General features: G+C 35.6%; 1 protein-coding gene across 1 annotated transcript in view; it reads left to right on the top strand.

Moving 5' to 3' along the window:
- Nucleotides 1–14034, top strand: part of ESD (esterase D) — a 41339-nt gene extending 27305 nt beyond the window's left edge. The window contains exon 10 of the mRNA XM_001368858.4: nucleotides 13544–14034. Coding sequence (XP_001368895.1) covers nucleotides 13544–13624 — 81 coding nt within the window. The 3' untranslated portion in view covers nucleotides 13625–14034. The remainder of the gene's footprint in view (nucleotides 1–13543) is intronic.
- The last annotated feature ends 1583 nt before the right edge of the window (nucleotides 14035–15617 follow it).

The raw sequence follows: 15617 nt of genomic DNA on the forward strand, positions 1-15617 counted from the left end.
TACACTGAAGATCTAACTAAGTAAAAGCTTGTTTGTTTCATTAAGTATCTCTAGTCTTTCCCTAAGCCCTCTCTTTGGCTGTTTTAGCATTGGAAATCTCTCTGAGTTATATTTTTGAAGGTCTGGGATAAAATATTCTCTTTAATGATATGAGTATTCCTATTCTAGGAATAAATGACTTTCATTCAAACAAAAAAAAATGCTTATTAGGTGCCTACTATGAAAAAAGGGGGGAAGTTGTCTCTAGCAATACTTTCTCCTTTGGATTTAAAAACATTTATTTTTCATTTTTTAATGCTTTTGACCTTTATTCCAAATGAATTTTTAATATTTTTCCAGGTTAATAAAATAATTTTTTTGGTAATTTAGTAGGGATGGCATTGAATAAGTAGCTTAGGTTAGGCAAAATTTTCATATTTATTATACTGGCTCTGGCTACCCATGCACAATTATTTCTCCTATTATTTAATTAACTCTTACTTTGTATAAAACGTGTTTTATAATTATGTTCATGTTGTTCCCGGGTTTGTTTTGGCAAGTACACTCACAGATATTTTATGCTATCTACAGTTATTTTTAAGTGAGGTGTCTTGTACTACCTCTTTATACAGGTCTTTGTTGGTGATATATAGAAATGTTGATAATTTATGTGAGTTTATTTTATGTCCTGCTACTTTGTAAAAATTATTTCAATTAGCTTTTTAGTTAAAAGTATTTCTTAAGGCATGAAAGTAAAACTAAATATAATAATTATAATAAGCATAAACATTTACATAGCCCTTAAAGGATTACAATGCATTTTATAAAGACTACTAAATGCTGTCCTCATAACAACTCTGGGAGGCAGGTTTTGTTATTTTACAAATGAATAACCAGACTGAGAGAGGTTAAGTGATTTACCTAGGTTCAAACAGCTAGTATCTGAGGTCAATCTTAACTTGGGTTTTTCTGAGGCCATGTCTATTGCCAAGCTCTATCCTCTATAGTACCTAACTGCTTTAAGCAAAGACACAGAATAGGTACTATCAGCAGAAGGAAAATAACTATCTAACTATCTAACTCTCAGAAATGCAAGTAAATGAGGTCAATAATAATATTTGCAATAAGCTTTTCTTTTTAAAAATTTGCTTCTTTCTATCTAGAAATCTCTCTGAGTTATATTTTTGAAGGACTAAGATAAAATGTTTTCTTTAATGATATGAGTATTTTTAGAGTAGTCTTGATTTTTTTCTTCTCTTGTAAGAGGAGTGATGTTATTGTTTTCCATTATCTAATTTCAATTTTCAGGTGGCTCTTTTAATCTCACTGATTTAAGTGTTGATTCTTTCTATTGGTTCAGACAGTCATCTAGTTAGACCCTCTCATACTGTGCTATTCTTGTCCATATTCTACAATAAATCCTCTTCAGCAATGGTTCTCTACCCTTTTGAGAATTTTCTCACTACTTTTTTTTAACACTGAAAAATGTCAAATCTCTACGATAGTTCTAGTACCTTCTGCTTATTGAGAAAATGTATGACTAGATATGTACTCCTGGAAATGACTCCCTGACTCTAGCTTATTTAGGATTTACCCATTGCTCTAGAGGATTTTCTCTATCTCTTTTGATATTCCATAATTACTAGTGCAGCATTTTCACTATTCACCAATTATCCTTTGTTCTTTTTAAAAAACTCTTACCTTCCATCTGTAAAAATTAAAATTAATCTACAATAATTTCAAATATTATATTTTTAATTTTAATTTTTTTAAACTCTTACCTTCCATCTTGGAATCAATACTGTGTATTGGCTCCAAGGCAGAAGAGTGGTAAGGGCTGGGCAACAGGGGTTAAGTGACTTGCCCAGGATCACACAGCTGAGAAGTGTCTGAGGCCAGATTTGAACCTAGGACCTCCCGACTAATTTTAATTTTTACACATCTTAGAATGAATACTTCTTTGTATTGGTTCTAAGACAGAAGAGCAGTAAGGGCTAGGCAATGAGGGTTAAGTGATTTGCCCAGAGTCACACAGCTAGGAAGTGTCTGAGGTCGGATTTGAACCTAGGACTTCCCATCTCTAGGCCTGGCTCCTAATCCACTGAGCCACTTAGCTGCTCCCTATCCTTTATTCTTGTTATGTGACAGTCATTATTGGTAATGTGCTGTAATGTACTACATATCTCTTCATTGTCTTTTTGTGGTGTTCTCTGATTTGCACCTCTATTGTATCAAAAAAATCAGTATTGCTTTTGAAAAACAAGGGCTTATATCAAGAAACAACTTGGCAATCTTTGGAAGTATTGAGTAATTTTCCAAATCTATCATTTCCTTTGAGGCCTTGAGATCATTTGACTTAGATAACATGGAGCTTTTTCTATCTTGTTTTCTCCCTATTTGATTCTGGACCCTGCTTATCCATCTACAGATATCTATCCAACACAAGCAATGTGTGGGCAGTCCTCACTGAGCTCTCCTTTCCACTGTATGTCATAGTCTAGAGACAATAATCAGTCTTTCATTCGGTTTTTCCTGTGTGGATTGTTAGGGTCAATCCCATGAGTGTTTACAATAATTAGTGGTGTTTAGGAGCTTGAGGCTTGATGTAATCAGCACAAAACAACCTACAAACTGGTACATTCAGAGTCATTTATTTTGCATTTGGATTCTATGTGGATTATCTTCCATGACAGTGCCAGAGATCAGAAGATCATGGAACAAAGTTATTTCTGTGGTTGCTACTATCCAGGAATCTTGATAAGGTTCTTACAAGGATCCATTTAGTCATTAGATATACCTTGTTGGGAAAGGTTTTCAGGATGCGTTTTGCTTTGTTAAATCCAGTGCTTTTTTATAAACAATCAACTATGTGACTGAAAATATGGTCTGCTGTCAAAAGCCGGTCTGTTCTTTTTGTTTCTTTTCACCAAGGATGCCCTTAGTATATGTGTAGACCAGAGGATTCAATTGCATGCTACCAGAAACATCCTCCAGTGTATGTATAAATGTGCCTAGCAATTACTGGTTTTGTTCTCTTTTCCTCTTATCCTCAAATTATTGTAATTTCATAGCTGGCATGTTTACAAGACCCAATGGAGAGACTAGTCTTCCTCGTTTCTCAGGGGGAATGTATAAATGGAGATTTTGAACCTTAGACTTCATTCCCCAGAAGTCCTTGGTATTTCCCAAAATTCCCTATAATCTCTCCTCTGTCTCCACATTGGCAAGATCACTCTATTGGTATTTAACTGGCAGTAGCGCTTCCCATGTTCTCTCTCTTCTTGCATGATGTAGCATTAGCAGTGATGGTGGTAAGGTGGGGAAAACTTGAAATGGCTAACCAGCCATTGGCACATGATTTTTATTTTGTATTCTCTTTACTCCTTGATTTCTAATGATCATTAATGAACCTCATAATATGTAATAATTGTATTATCAGAGATATAAATTTAATTTTTACATTTGGACTGAACCAGATTAAAATGTTGTAAATATTTAACAAAATAAATAATAAAATAATAATTAATAAAATAATAAAAATAAGTAACTTTACATTTTAATTTTAATATTGTCAATATGTGTCCCACAGACATCTTTATGTATAGATTAGAGGCTACCATTTCTGTTTGAGTTTGACACTGTAGTAGATTATATGAACAACTTTGATCAGTAGTCAGTGATTGTCTCTACAAATTACTCTTTTTGGTAATACCATCTGTATTTTTTTTCCTAGTTCAGTATTTTTCTCTCTGATCTATCTTGAAATGTTGTCCCCTCGTTGCTTTCATAATTGTTTCCACTATTATGAATTTGTGACTGCATGTACTGGGGTTTCCTGGCTTTATCTAATCTGCCATTTCTGCTTCCTCAGGTGGCACTTGAAGCTGAGGTGATAACGGCCAGATTGGGGTCATTCTTTTGGCACTGATGATAAAAACAGATCACTTGAGAAATACTGACTGATCAGTTCCCTTTTGCTCCTGTTTGCTGACCTCATTTCATCTCTAAATTTCCTTGGGCTGCTCTGGGGTGGCTCAGATAAAGGTTTTTGCACAATTTTCCTCCCCTTAGTATGCTTGCCTATTTGGGGAGGTACAATGATCCATAATCTTACACAATCTTTCCCCATGGCATGTCCCAAAATAGATTATACTCTCAATTAATGTTGTCCTTGGCTGCCATGTATCTTTTCTTGATAAGAGTCAGTCACTAAGCATTCATTAAGTGCCTGCTGTTGCTGGGCATTGTGCCAGGAGCCAGAGATTCAGAAACAAAGTTGAAATAGTCTCTGCCTCCTGGGGACTTAGGTTATTTGGAGGAATAACACGTAAACATAAAGGTGTATACAAAGTAAATATGGAGTAATGTGGAGAGGAGATTTGCTGGCTGCTTAGGGGACTCGGGCAAGGCCCTGTGTAGGAGATGTGACCCTTGAGGTGAGCTCTGAAAGAATCTTGATGCTTGTAAGAGTCACAAGTGAAGAAAAACACTTTTCTGCCTTGCAGGACAAGCCTGTCAAAGGCGTAGAGAGTGGAAATGAAAGGTAATGTGTGAGACAAAAGAAGGCCATTTTGCCTAAACTAGAGAGTGTGTGAATTCAGTAATTTATAATAAGGTTAGAAAGGTAGATTAGAACCAGATTGTGAGGGGCTCTGATTGCCAAACAGAGGAATTTGTATTTTATCCCAGAGTCAGCAAGTAGGAGTCTTTCAGAGCTTATTGATTAGGGGTGTGATATAAGTCAGACTATAGCTTTATGGCTCATGTTGGCATCTTTGTGGAGGATGGATTGGATAGGGAGACAAGGAATCAGCTCAATTAGGAGATGAAAAGTATTCTGTTTTTGTTTAATTGAATATTCATAGGCTTTAAATGACCATGCTAGTGGTACAGAGGGTAGAGTGCTAGGCCTAGAGTCTGGAAGATCTAGTTGAAATTTAGCCTCAAACACTTACCAGTTCTGTGACTGGTAAGTCTCTTAATCTTTGTTTGTCCCAATTTCCTCAACTGTAAAATAGGAATAATATTAGTACCTATCTCCCTAGTTGTGAGGTTCAAATGAAGTAACATATGTAAAAAAGTGCTTAGTATAATGCATGGCACATAATGGGTGCTATATAAATGCTTAATTCCTTACCTTCCCTCTTCCCTTTTGAAACATAAAATGGGCAATCCATTTTTATTTAATTTTTTATTTTTTTAATTTATAATTTTTTTATTTAAAAATGAAGATGGAAAATAATCATGTTGCATAGTCTTAATTTTTAAAAGCATGAAGCATATTTTATTGATAATAATTCCATTAGGTAATTCATTCATTATTAAGTTAACTTTTATAAATATATGTCAAATAAATAATAATATAATTTTACAAATACATTATTATAGTGAAGAAAAAATCTTTTTTAAAAACTTAAGCAGAAACACCTGGTGTATTGTCCCCAGAGAGAAAGGAATTATATTTAAGGGTTTTTTTCCTTTCTTAAAATTTCTCTTTAAGAATAGAAAAAAATTGGAGGCAGTTGGGTGCCTCCATGGATAGAAAAGCAGGCCTAGAGACAAGAGGTCGTGGGTTCATATCTAGCCTCAGACATTTCCTGGCTCTGTGACCCTGAATAGGTTACGAACCTCATTGTCTAATCTTTACTACTCTTCTGCCTTGAAACTAGGGCTTAGCATTGATTCTAAACCAGAAGATAAGGATTTAAAAAATAATAGTAATCATTCATTTAACTATTTTAAATAATAATAATCAAGCCAAGGTATTTCAATTTTGATCAAATTAAGTGTATAAATAGTGTATTGGAGGGGTTTAGATAGAAGTGGTAAGATTGGGTGTTTCTAAATAGATTACACTTTTTGGTAAATTGCTTCACTGGATAACTTTTCTATCCAGGAACTGTGCCAGGAAATTCTGATGAGTCTATGAGAGTGTTAGCTTTTAAACAAAAGACTAATTGCTTTGGGAGTCTATGGAAGTGGCAAAGATTTGGGGAACAGTGAGGAGAGAAACTCATTATTTTCCAAATATCTTTCTTCTGGGCAATTAAGAATCTTGGTAGTCTAGACTTAGGAGGCCCGGGCCAAGATAAAGTATCATTCAACAACTCCAGAGTAAGAAAACTTTGAAATTACTGTGAATCAGTTTGTTGTTCAGCTAAACATAATTTTCCCTTGGCTTTCATTCTAGCAAGATCAGAGTAAGTCTGCCTTTTACGGTCAAAACTAAGTTTTTTTAGACTTTCTATAATTGAATAAACAAATGAATGGAAATGTGCTATTTTATGACTCCACAACCAGATTCTCAGACAAAACCTCTCCACACCCCAGTTTGCCAAAGGTGGGAGATTTGATTATCTGCTTAAAATCCTAGATAGAACTGGAATTTAGTTGATATTCTTCATTTTGTCAGTGAGAAAAACTGGGTTCAGAGAGATTACTTGACTTATGGTGAAACAAGGACTAGACTTAAGGATTCTACAACCTAGAAAAGTACCATGGTGGCAGGGTCTGAGAGCTGTTGTTTTTCAGTTGTTGAAATTACACAGTGTGCTAAGAAAAGGAACCTCAATAAACAAGGAGTGAGGCACTTGCTATCAACTATGTTCTTTCTTTAGAAGCTTTAGGAAGGAGTGGTTTGCAGTTTTTCTTTGGTGTTCAAAGTACTTCTGGTTATAGGTCCAGAAATCAAAATCTATTTCTGCCAATATGAGCAACTATCTTAACTAAACTCAAAGATCTTAGATTTTTGTCAGTGGTTACAATGCAGATCAAAATCTCTTGACAACCAAGAACATGATCTTTGAGGGTTAGAATGGATAAAAAAAATTCTAATCTTGCGATAAACATTGACAGGTTCATCTACAGATGACAAGTCCATCACTTATGGCCTTAATTTTTAAGTGTTTCTGGCTGAATAGGACTTGCCAAAGCTTGCATTCTATTAGCATAGTTTTGGAGACTCCTAGGTTACTTCTGTTCCCAGAAGAGACATCAAAATAGGACTTCAGTGGAGAGATCCCCATCATCCACAGCTGAGAAAAAGATGCAGGCTTTTTCTTCCTTTTCTCTGAAGACCCTCGAGGAATTAATTTGTGATTCAGTTCTGACCTCATGGCTTTTCAGAAGATGTAGGAAAACATTGCCTATCAGAGTCAGCATCTGATATAGTACCTAAAATACTGATTCTATTTTGAGAAATTAGTGAAGGAAAAAGGATGAGATTTTTTAAAAAAGCCTAGCTTCAAACAGCATTTTGCTGTCAAAGACTTTTTTCTTTTAAAGTGTATTGTGGGAGATGAGGAAGACGCTGCCCCCTTACTGACACAGAACACAAGCTACCTCATTATACCCATTTTATAGGTACAAAACAGTCTACTGAGAGGTAAAATAAGATAGTCAGCAAAGTCACAAGAACTTCTTCCAACTTTTCCTTCCTCCACTTCACAACCTAAACTTTAAAACTAGTAAAAGAGAACACTCTTAAATCTTTCCCTTCACAGTCCCTTATTCATGAAGTCCAATGACTTTTTCTCAGTCATCATTGTTCTTGACCTCTCTACAGCATTGTACACTGGCAGCCACCCTCTTCTTGAAACTCTTTTCTCTCTAAATTTTTGTGACACTACTTTCTCCTTATTCTCTTCCCTATCTGACTGTCCCTTCTCAGTCTGCTGAAACTTCATCCAAGTCATGCTTTCTGAACATGGGCATCCCACAGGACTCTGTCTTGGCCCCCTTTCTCCCTATATAAGATTTTATATAATCTCGTCAGCTTCCAGTGATTCAATGAACATATCTATCTCTGATTCTCAAATCTTCTCTAATCGAAATTTCTCTGTTAACTGTCAATTTTGCTTCACAATTGCCTATAGGTAATTCAGTGTTTCCACATCTCAACTCATTATCTTGTCCTCAAAATCCTTCCTTCTTCCTAACTTTCCTATTAGTGTCAAGAGTACCATCAACCTCTCAGTGACCTAGACTTACAAGCTAGGTGTCATCTGTGACTCTTCGCTTTTATTCTTCATATGGTTTTGCCTTCTTTACATCTCCTTCTCTCTGACACTGCTTCCACCTTGGTGCACCTGACACGTGGCATCTTATTACCTCACACCTGAACTTTGTGTGCTGGTTAGTCTACCTGCTACTTTCCATTCCAGGTCATCCTTCATTCAGCTGTCCAAGTGGTCTTCCTAAGGTATAACCCCCTCTGTGTTTGGTGTTCAGAGCCTTTATTACTTGGTCCATTCATCTCTATCCTTTGACTTCCTTGACTTCCTTCAAGGCCCTGTTAAAATCTTACCTTCCACAAGAAACTTGTTCTGTTTCCCTCAATGCTAGTGACTTCCCTCTGGTGATTATTTTATATTATTATTATTTCTAGTTTATTCTGTATATATAACATTGTTTGCATTTTGTTTCCCCATTAGACTGGCAGTCCTTAGAGAAACGAGCTACCTTTTTTTTTTTTGCATCTCCTAGCACTTAGATCAATTTCTGACCACAGAGTAAGTGCTTAAAAGTGTTTATTGACTGACTTAACCATCCTATATTTTTCAGGATGTCTCAATAATATGTTGTTTTAGGGGGCAGCTGGGTGGCTCAGTGGATTGAAAGCCAGGCCTAGAGACAGGAGGTCCTGGGTTCAAATCTGGCCTCAGACACTTCCCAGCTGTGTGACCCTGGGCAAGTCACTTGACTTCCATTGCATAGCCCTTACCAATCTTCTGCCTTTGAACCAAATAACAATAAGTTGTTTAAGTTCCTGAAATGAAACAACCCCCCTGGGGTCACTTTTTAATTCTCTAAGCACCAGTATTAGTGAGAATACTACTGTATTGATGTTTGAGTATTTGCTTTGAATTTTTAAATTCTCAAGTAGCATGTGGAATTCTTTTAGATTATTTTCATTAGGATTTATAGGCATTAACACTCTGGTCCTTGGTGTCTGTTCATTTCAGTTAATGTTTACTGAATTGTTGGGTAAGATGCCAATCTAATTGTAGCAGGGCTTAAAATCTGTACCCTTTTTAGAATATTTTGCCCTGAAGTCATACCTATTTCTTTCATTCAGTTCCATCTGTCTATGAATAGTAACCTCCCATTGAAAGCTTAACTTTGCAAGTTCTCAGAAATGTAGAATTTTAACTTGTAAAGGAGAAAAGAACTAGACTCAAAATCTTGAAATAAGTTCCTGTGATGCATCACTGTGGGGAGCAGAGATGATGGAAGAGGAAGCATGGGGCAGTCAAGCTAGCCAAGTGCTAGAAGGCTGCACTATTCTTCTCAGCACACCTTACCATGCAAGAAATGTTCTTTGTGTTTGAGAAAGGCAAGCCCACTATCTGTTCTGGTGCCCAGTGCGGAGCCCAACAAATGCTGCTAGGTGACTGATGGATAACATGTGCTGTTTGCAAAAGAAAAACATCATCACTCACATTTGTATTATGTCTTAAGACTTGCAAAATGCTTTCTTCATCCCTGTGAAATAGCTATTAAAAGTATTGTTATCTTCATTCTATAGATAAGGAAACTGAGGCTCAGGGAAATTAAGTGATTTGCCCATGTCATAGTCAGTTGGAATTTAGAAACGAGATTTGGACTCAGGCCTCTCCTTTTGACTCCATCTGGTGTTCTTTGTGTTAATCTTTCTGCCTCAAAAAACTGAAGAACTTAATTAATCCCCTTTGATTTTTCTGCAGGATCTTTTCTCCTTATTCAGTCATTTTTTTCCTATATATTATTTTTATTTCTTTTAACTTTATATTGTGAACCTTAAAAATTCTCAGACCCTACTTCATAAGATTTGGTTAAGACCATTCCCCATTTGGGCAGTGAAGGTACTTAATCAGGAATGTGAGAACTCTACTTCACCATACTTAAGCATGCCTTAGGGGAAGATAAAGTTGTAAACTCTTTGCTGAACAATGAAAAGTACTTAAACCCATACTTATAGTAAGATAAAAAGTTCTTAAGCTGTGCCTATTTTTAGATATAATACAACGGGGTGCTAAGTACCTATAAAGGTCAGGCAACTTGTGAACTTACAAGGAGCAAAGAGGTGAGAACTTACTCAAAAGATTAGTCTACTCAGGTGTGAACTAAGAATGGTCTGTCCTTTGAAAAACGTCTACTGTGATTGGTAGATGTAAGAACTTAGGGGAGCTAACATAGGAGAAAATTTGCTTTAAAAGACAGCTCAGATATAGCTGGAGGGACATTCAGATTCAGGATTGAGCTGGTGGAGTCAGCTGAGATGAAGCTGGCCTGGTGTCACTAGAATCCTTGCTTGGACAGATCTTGTGGTGAGTGATTAAGGACTGACTGATCTTTCTCTTAGGGCTTAAGGCCTGGGTTGGCCAGGGCTGCCCTGGGCTGGCCTATCCTTTTCTCATTATTCCCCTTTTCTCTCTTTCTCTCTCTCTTTCTTAATTCCTCATTGTATTAATTAAAAATCTCTATAAAACCCAGTTGACTTAGGTATATTGAATAATTGGGAATTTTTCCCTGGCGACCACCTTATATATTGATTTAAAAACAAGACACTGTAGTGAAAACATGTTTTCTGCAGTCACAATTTACTCATCCACTCTTTTATCTACTACAATTTAAGTCTTCCACTATTTTAATCATTACAGTTTATGGCCTCAACTATTTTAACTCTTACAATATCTTTCTAATCTGTTGTGACCTAGATAATTACTTTTCTTCTTTTCTAGACACAGAAATGTGAAACCAAATAATTCAAGACTTGGTAAAGGCAACAGTCTTGTCAAGCTAATTTCCATGTATAGTCTGGGGAAAATAATAGATGAATTGCTTTTGAGTTTCTTCCATGACTTTCATCAAGAAGTATTTGTTAGTTGCTCGTGCTCAGAAATGTCAAACATGGCAAAATCCATCTTTTAAAAAAAATCTTTCTCAATTACATGTAAAATCAATTTTAAATTTAAATTTTGAATTCCAAATTCTCTCCTTTCCCTCTCCTATCCCTGGGGAGGCAAGCAGTTTGATATACATGATACATATGATGTGATGCAAAACATATTTCCGTACTGGTCATGTAGGAGAAGGCATGCATTTTTTAAAAGCCCATGAAGAAAATAAAGTAAAAAATAGTATGTTTCACTTGTTGATGGAATTATGAAGTGATCCAACTATTCTGGAGGGTAGTTTGGAACTATGCCCAAAGGACTATGTAAAATGCATATCCTTCAACCTAGTAATACCACTACTAGGTCTGTATCCCAAAGAGATTAAAAAAAAAAAAGTGGAAAGGACCTAGTTATACAAAAATATTTGTAGCTGCCCTTTTGTAGTAGCAAATAATTGGAAATTGTGGGGATGCTCACCAATTGGGGAATGGCTGAACAAATTGTGGTATATGTTGGTGATGGAATACTATTGTGCTCAAAGGAATAATGAATGGAATGATTTCAGAAAGAGCCAGAAAGACCTAGAACTGATGCAGTGAAATGAGCAGACCAGGAGAACATTGTACATAGTAACAGCAGTATTGTGGGATGATCTACTCTGATAGACTTAGCTACCCTCAGCAATACAATGATCTAGGACAGTTCTGAGGGAATTATGGCAGAGTGTTATCCACCTCCAGAGAATGAACTGTTTCAGTTGGAATGCAGATGAAAGCATGCTATTTTCCACATTCGTTTATTTGTGTTTTTATTTGGGCGTTTGGTTTTGCATGAGTATCCTCCTACAAAAATTAACAATATGGAAATATGCTTTGCATGATAATACACATACAATTCAGATCAAATTGCTTACCAGCTCTGGGAAGAGGTAAGGAAGGGAAAGGTGGTGAAAATTTAGATCATATAACTTCAGAAAACTTATGTTGAAAATTGTTTTCACATGTAATTGGTAAAATAAAATATCTTTACAAGCTGGGAAAAAAATAGTATGCTTCAATCTGCATTCATACTCCATTAGTTCTTTGTGTATAGTTGAATAACATTTTTCTTCATGAGTTTTTTGGAATTCTGACTCATCTTCTTTAGTTCCTGGGAATTAGTAATTATACTCTAAAGCTCAGGGGAATATTTTTACTTGGTCTATTGTTTTGTTATTGTTTTGTAGGTTAGTTTTGTTGGGCTTTTTAGTGTCTACTTTCCCACTTTCTTAGATCAGATTTCTATAGTTGAATAGAAATCAGCATTAAGCAGAAAACTGGAAAAGCCTTCCTAAATTTCCCCTAACTCCATTTGGTTATGAGGGATTATGATCCCCTATAAAATTATAGCATCCCAGAAAATAATTTCATTTCTAGCAAATCTTTGAGAAGCTCCTTGTTCAAATTATTTTCTATTGTAATTGAACATATTTCCTATAGAGCTCTATCTCCGGAGTAGATAGTGATATGTCCTTAGAAGGCTGTTCTCAATAACTTTCTTCCCCCTCTCCTTGTGTCTGGGTCTCCCTGTGGGTTTTTTGCCCCACACACATGTATCTTTGATGACAGTAATTGAAAAGGGGAAGCTTCTTTTTGGCTTTTGCATTTGTCTGCTAGTTCCATGTTGACAGACTTTGGCCTTGTTTGATATGTTGCTGAAGGTTGTCAAGATAATTTCATTAAATTTGACTTGTCTGACATTTTGAAATAAAGACATCATAAATTTTATATTTTCAGTAGATTTTCATTGCTATAATTTGTATTTAATATTATTTACATTTCCCCATCCTCAAAGAATTCTTAAAAGAGAGGAAGAAAAGACAAATATCTACAAAACTGATGAATATATTCAAAGTCTGAAGTCATATACAATATTCCACACCTGGGGACTCCTACTTCTGCAAAGGAGCAGGGAAAGTGTCTTCTTATGTCTCTTCTTGGTTGTATATATTTTATAGTTTAATGGGATTTTAATCAAATGTGGTAGATAAGTGATCATATTGTTTGGACAATAATATTCATTTAGATTTTTCTAGTATCTACAAAGTGAGCCCAATTAATACCTATTTGCTTTGTATCTATGTTTCAACATCAACATCAATGGAAAATTATAAGATTTGAGATCTACCCCCAGAGTTATGCTTTCTACAAAAAGATATTATTTGTGTGGCTGTCTGTTTTCTCCAAATTTTGTTTTTTCTATGTACACGTTTATTATTTAGGATTTGCTTCATTATTGATTGATTAGTGTTCTCTTCATCCAGGTTTAATCTCAGTTTCTTTCTTGTCCATGTTTATGAATCCTCACTGAATGATGTCATGGTTCTTGGAAATGCTTGCAACATCTCTCCTCCACACAGGATATTAAATTCATAAATGTATTAACTTCTTCTCTTAGAAATGGAGACATAAACTTGTCTCTGTGGAATGCTAATTTTTTCCTCATTTTTAGTTTAAAATGTTACCAAGTGCACTATAGTTTAAATCTGCCAGGAAAACTTCAGAGTGTATGTAGAAATACTTTTATTTTTTATTGTGAACTTTTTACAAGCAAGAAAATTGGATGTAATGAACCTAATTCTTTAGTCCTTACTATTCCTTTGCATATATATGTTGGCTATCTTGGTGATTATATATTTTCTTTTGCAGGGATATGATCATAACTACTACTTCATTACAACTTTTATTAATGATCACATCAGACATCATGCAAAATACCTGAACGCATAAAGCTTCATATATGAGTGATCTCGAGATTATAAAAGTTGCCAAAAACAGAACTTTTGAGAAGATAGGATTCTACATTAAAAATCACTGCTGTGAATAGCCACTTCCAATTTTTATCAAAAACTGATCTCCTGCTGAATATATAAAATCAAGTAATATGATTTCTTTTTGTTCCCCACGAGTACCCTGATAGAAGACATGTCATAGCTTAGGACCAGTTTAAAATCTTTGTTAAATCACATTTAAAGAATCATAGAAAATGTAAATGATTAAGTTGCTTGTAAGGAATAAAGTGATTCAGATGTACTTGGGGACAGAACAGTTAGTTGTTGGTCATTGAATGTATCAATTCTTTGAGAATTAAATTATGGAATTGTATCTCAGTAACTGAATAAAGAAACTTAATGCATTGATGTTAGTTGTACTAAATGTTTTCTCTTAAGGGCAATTAAATGGTTCAGTGAATGGAGTGCCAGACCCGGAATTAAGAAGACCTGAGTTCTTCCCTCAGACACTTACTAGCTATGTGACTCTGGACAAATCACTTAACCTCTGCCTCAGTTTCCTTATATGCAAAAGACACTCATTCCACCAGAGTAAATCAACTTCAAAACTCACACCTCCTCATTACTCCTCATCCCTTGGACCTCTGCCTCTCACTCGACTAGAGAGAGGATTTGGATGTTGGAAAGTTCTTTCTAAATCTTCTACCGTTTAAGGATGACATCAAGAGAATTCACTTCATCATTTCCCACTGGTTGATCCAATTTCTTGATTTCCAAAAACTCATCATTTTACAAGATGAAAACAATGCAGAGGCAGCTGGGTGGCCCAGTAGATGGAGATCCAGGCCCAGAGATGGGAGGTTCTGGGTTCAAATCTGGCCTCGAATATTTTCTAACTATATGACCCTGGTCAAGTCATTTCACCTCCATTGCCTAACCCTTAATACTTTTCTGCCTTGGAACCAATACACAGTATTGATTCTAATATAGAAGGTAAGGATTTAAAAAAAGATAAAATCAACTCTGTAACTCACCTCTCAGATCATTTCCCACTGGCTGCAGGACTTCATCAGGCAAGTTGCCCTCTGCATCTCACCCTGCCCTGATTCTGATTTTTTAAAAAATGTAATGTCTTCCCCTACAAGATTGCAAGCTCTTTGGGGGGCAGGGACTGTCTTAGACCTTTCTAACCCCAGCACTTAGTATAGCGCCTAGCACATATTAGGTGCTTAATAAATGTTTATCAACTCTATAAAGTAGGAATAAAAGTACCAACTCTTCATGACCCTATTTGGGGTTTTCTTGTCAAAGATACTGGAGTATTTCCTTCTCTAACTCGTATTACAGATGAGAAAACTGAGGCAAACGATTCAATGACTTTCCCAGGATCAGCAATTAGTGTCTGAGGTCAGATTTGGATTGAGATCTTGACCCCAGACCCACAAAGCAATGCTAAAATCCCATTTTCTAAAATAAATCTTTCCCAATCTCTTTTAATTCTAGTGCATTTCCTATGTTGTTTATTTCCTATCTATCATCTCATATATTGTACATATTTGTTTGCTTGTTGTCACCTATATTAGAGTGAACTTCTTGAAGAATAGATTGTTATTTCCTCTTTTTATATCACTAGTGTTTAGCACAATGCAGTACGTGCTTAAATAAATGTTTGTTGACTGATTGACAGACAAAAGGGTTGTGGGTTCAGTCAATCTGGGTTTGAGTCCCAGTTCTAGAAATAAAAATGACATAACAGTACTAGATAATTTTAATTTGGCATTTACTATGCACCAAGCACTGTGCTAAGCACTTTATAAGTATCTCAACAACCCTAGGAGGTAGGTGCTATTATTATCTTTATTTTACAGATGAGAAAACTCAGGTAAATGGAGGTTTTTTAATAGGAGTCAAGTGATTTGCCTAGGGTCACCCAGCTAGTAAGTGTCTGAGGTTAAATTTGAAAGACTTGGGTCTTTTTGACTTACGGTTTA

This window comes from Monodelphis domestica, chromosome 4 (genome assembly GCF_027887165.1).
Source record: "Monodelphis domestica isolate mMonDom1 chromosome 4, mMonDom1.pri, whole genome shotgun sequence".
NCBI lineage: Eukaryota > Metazoa > Chordata > Mammalia > Didelphimorphia > Didelphidae > Monodelphis > Monodelphis domestica.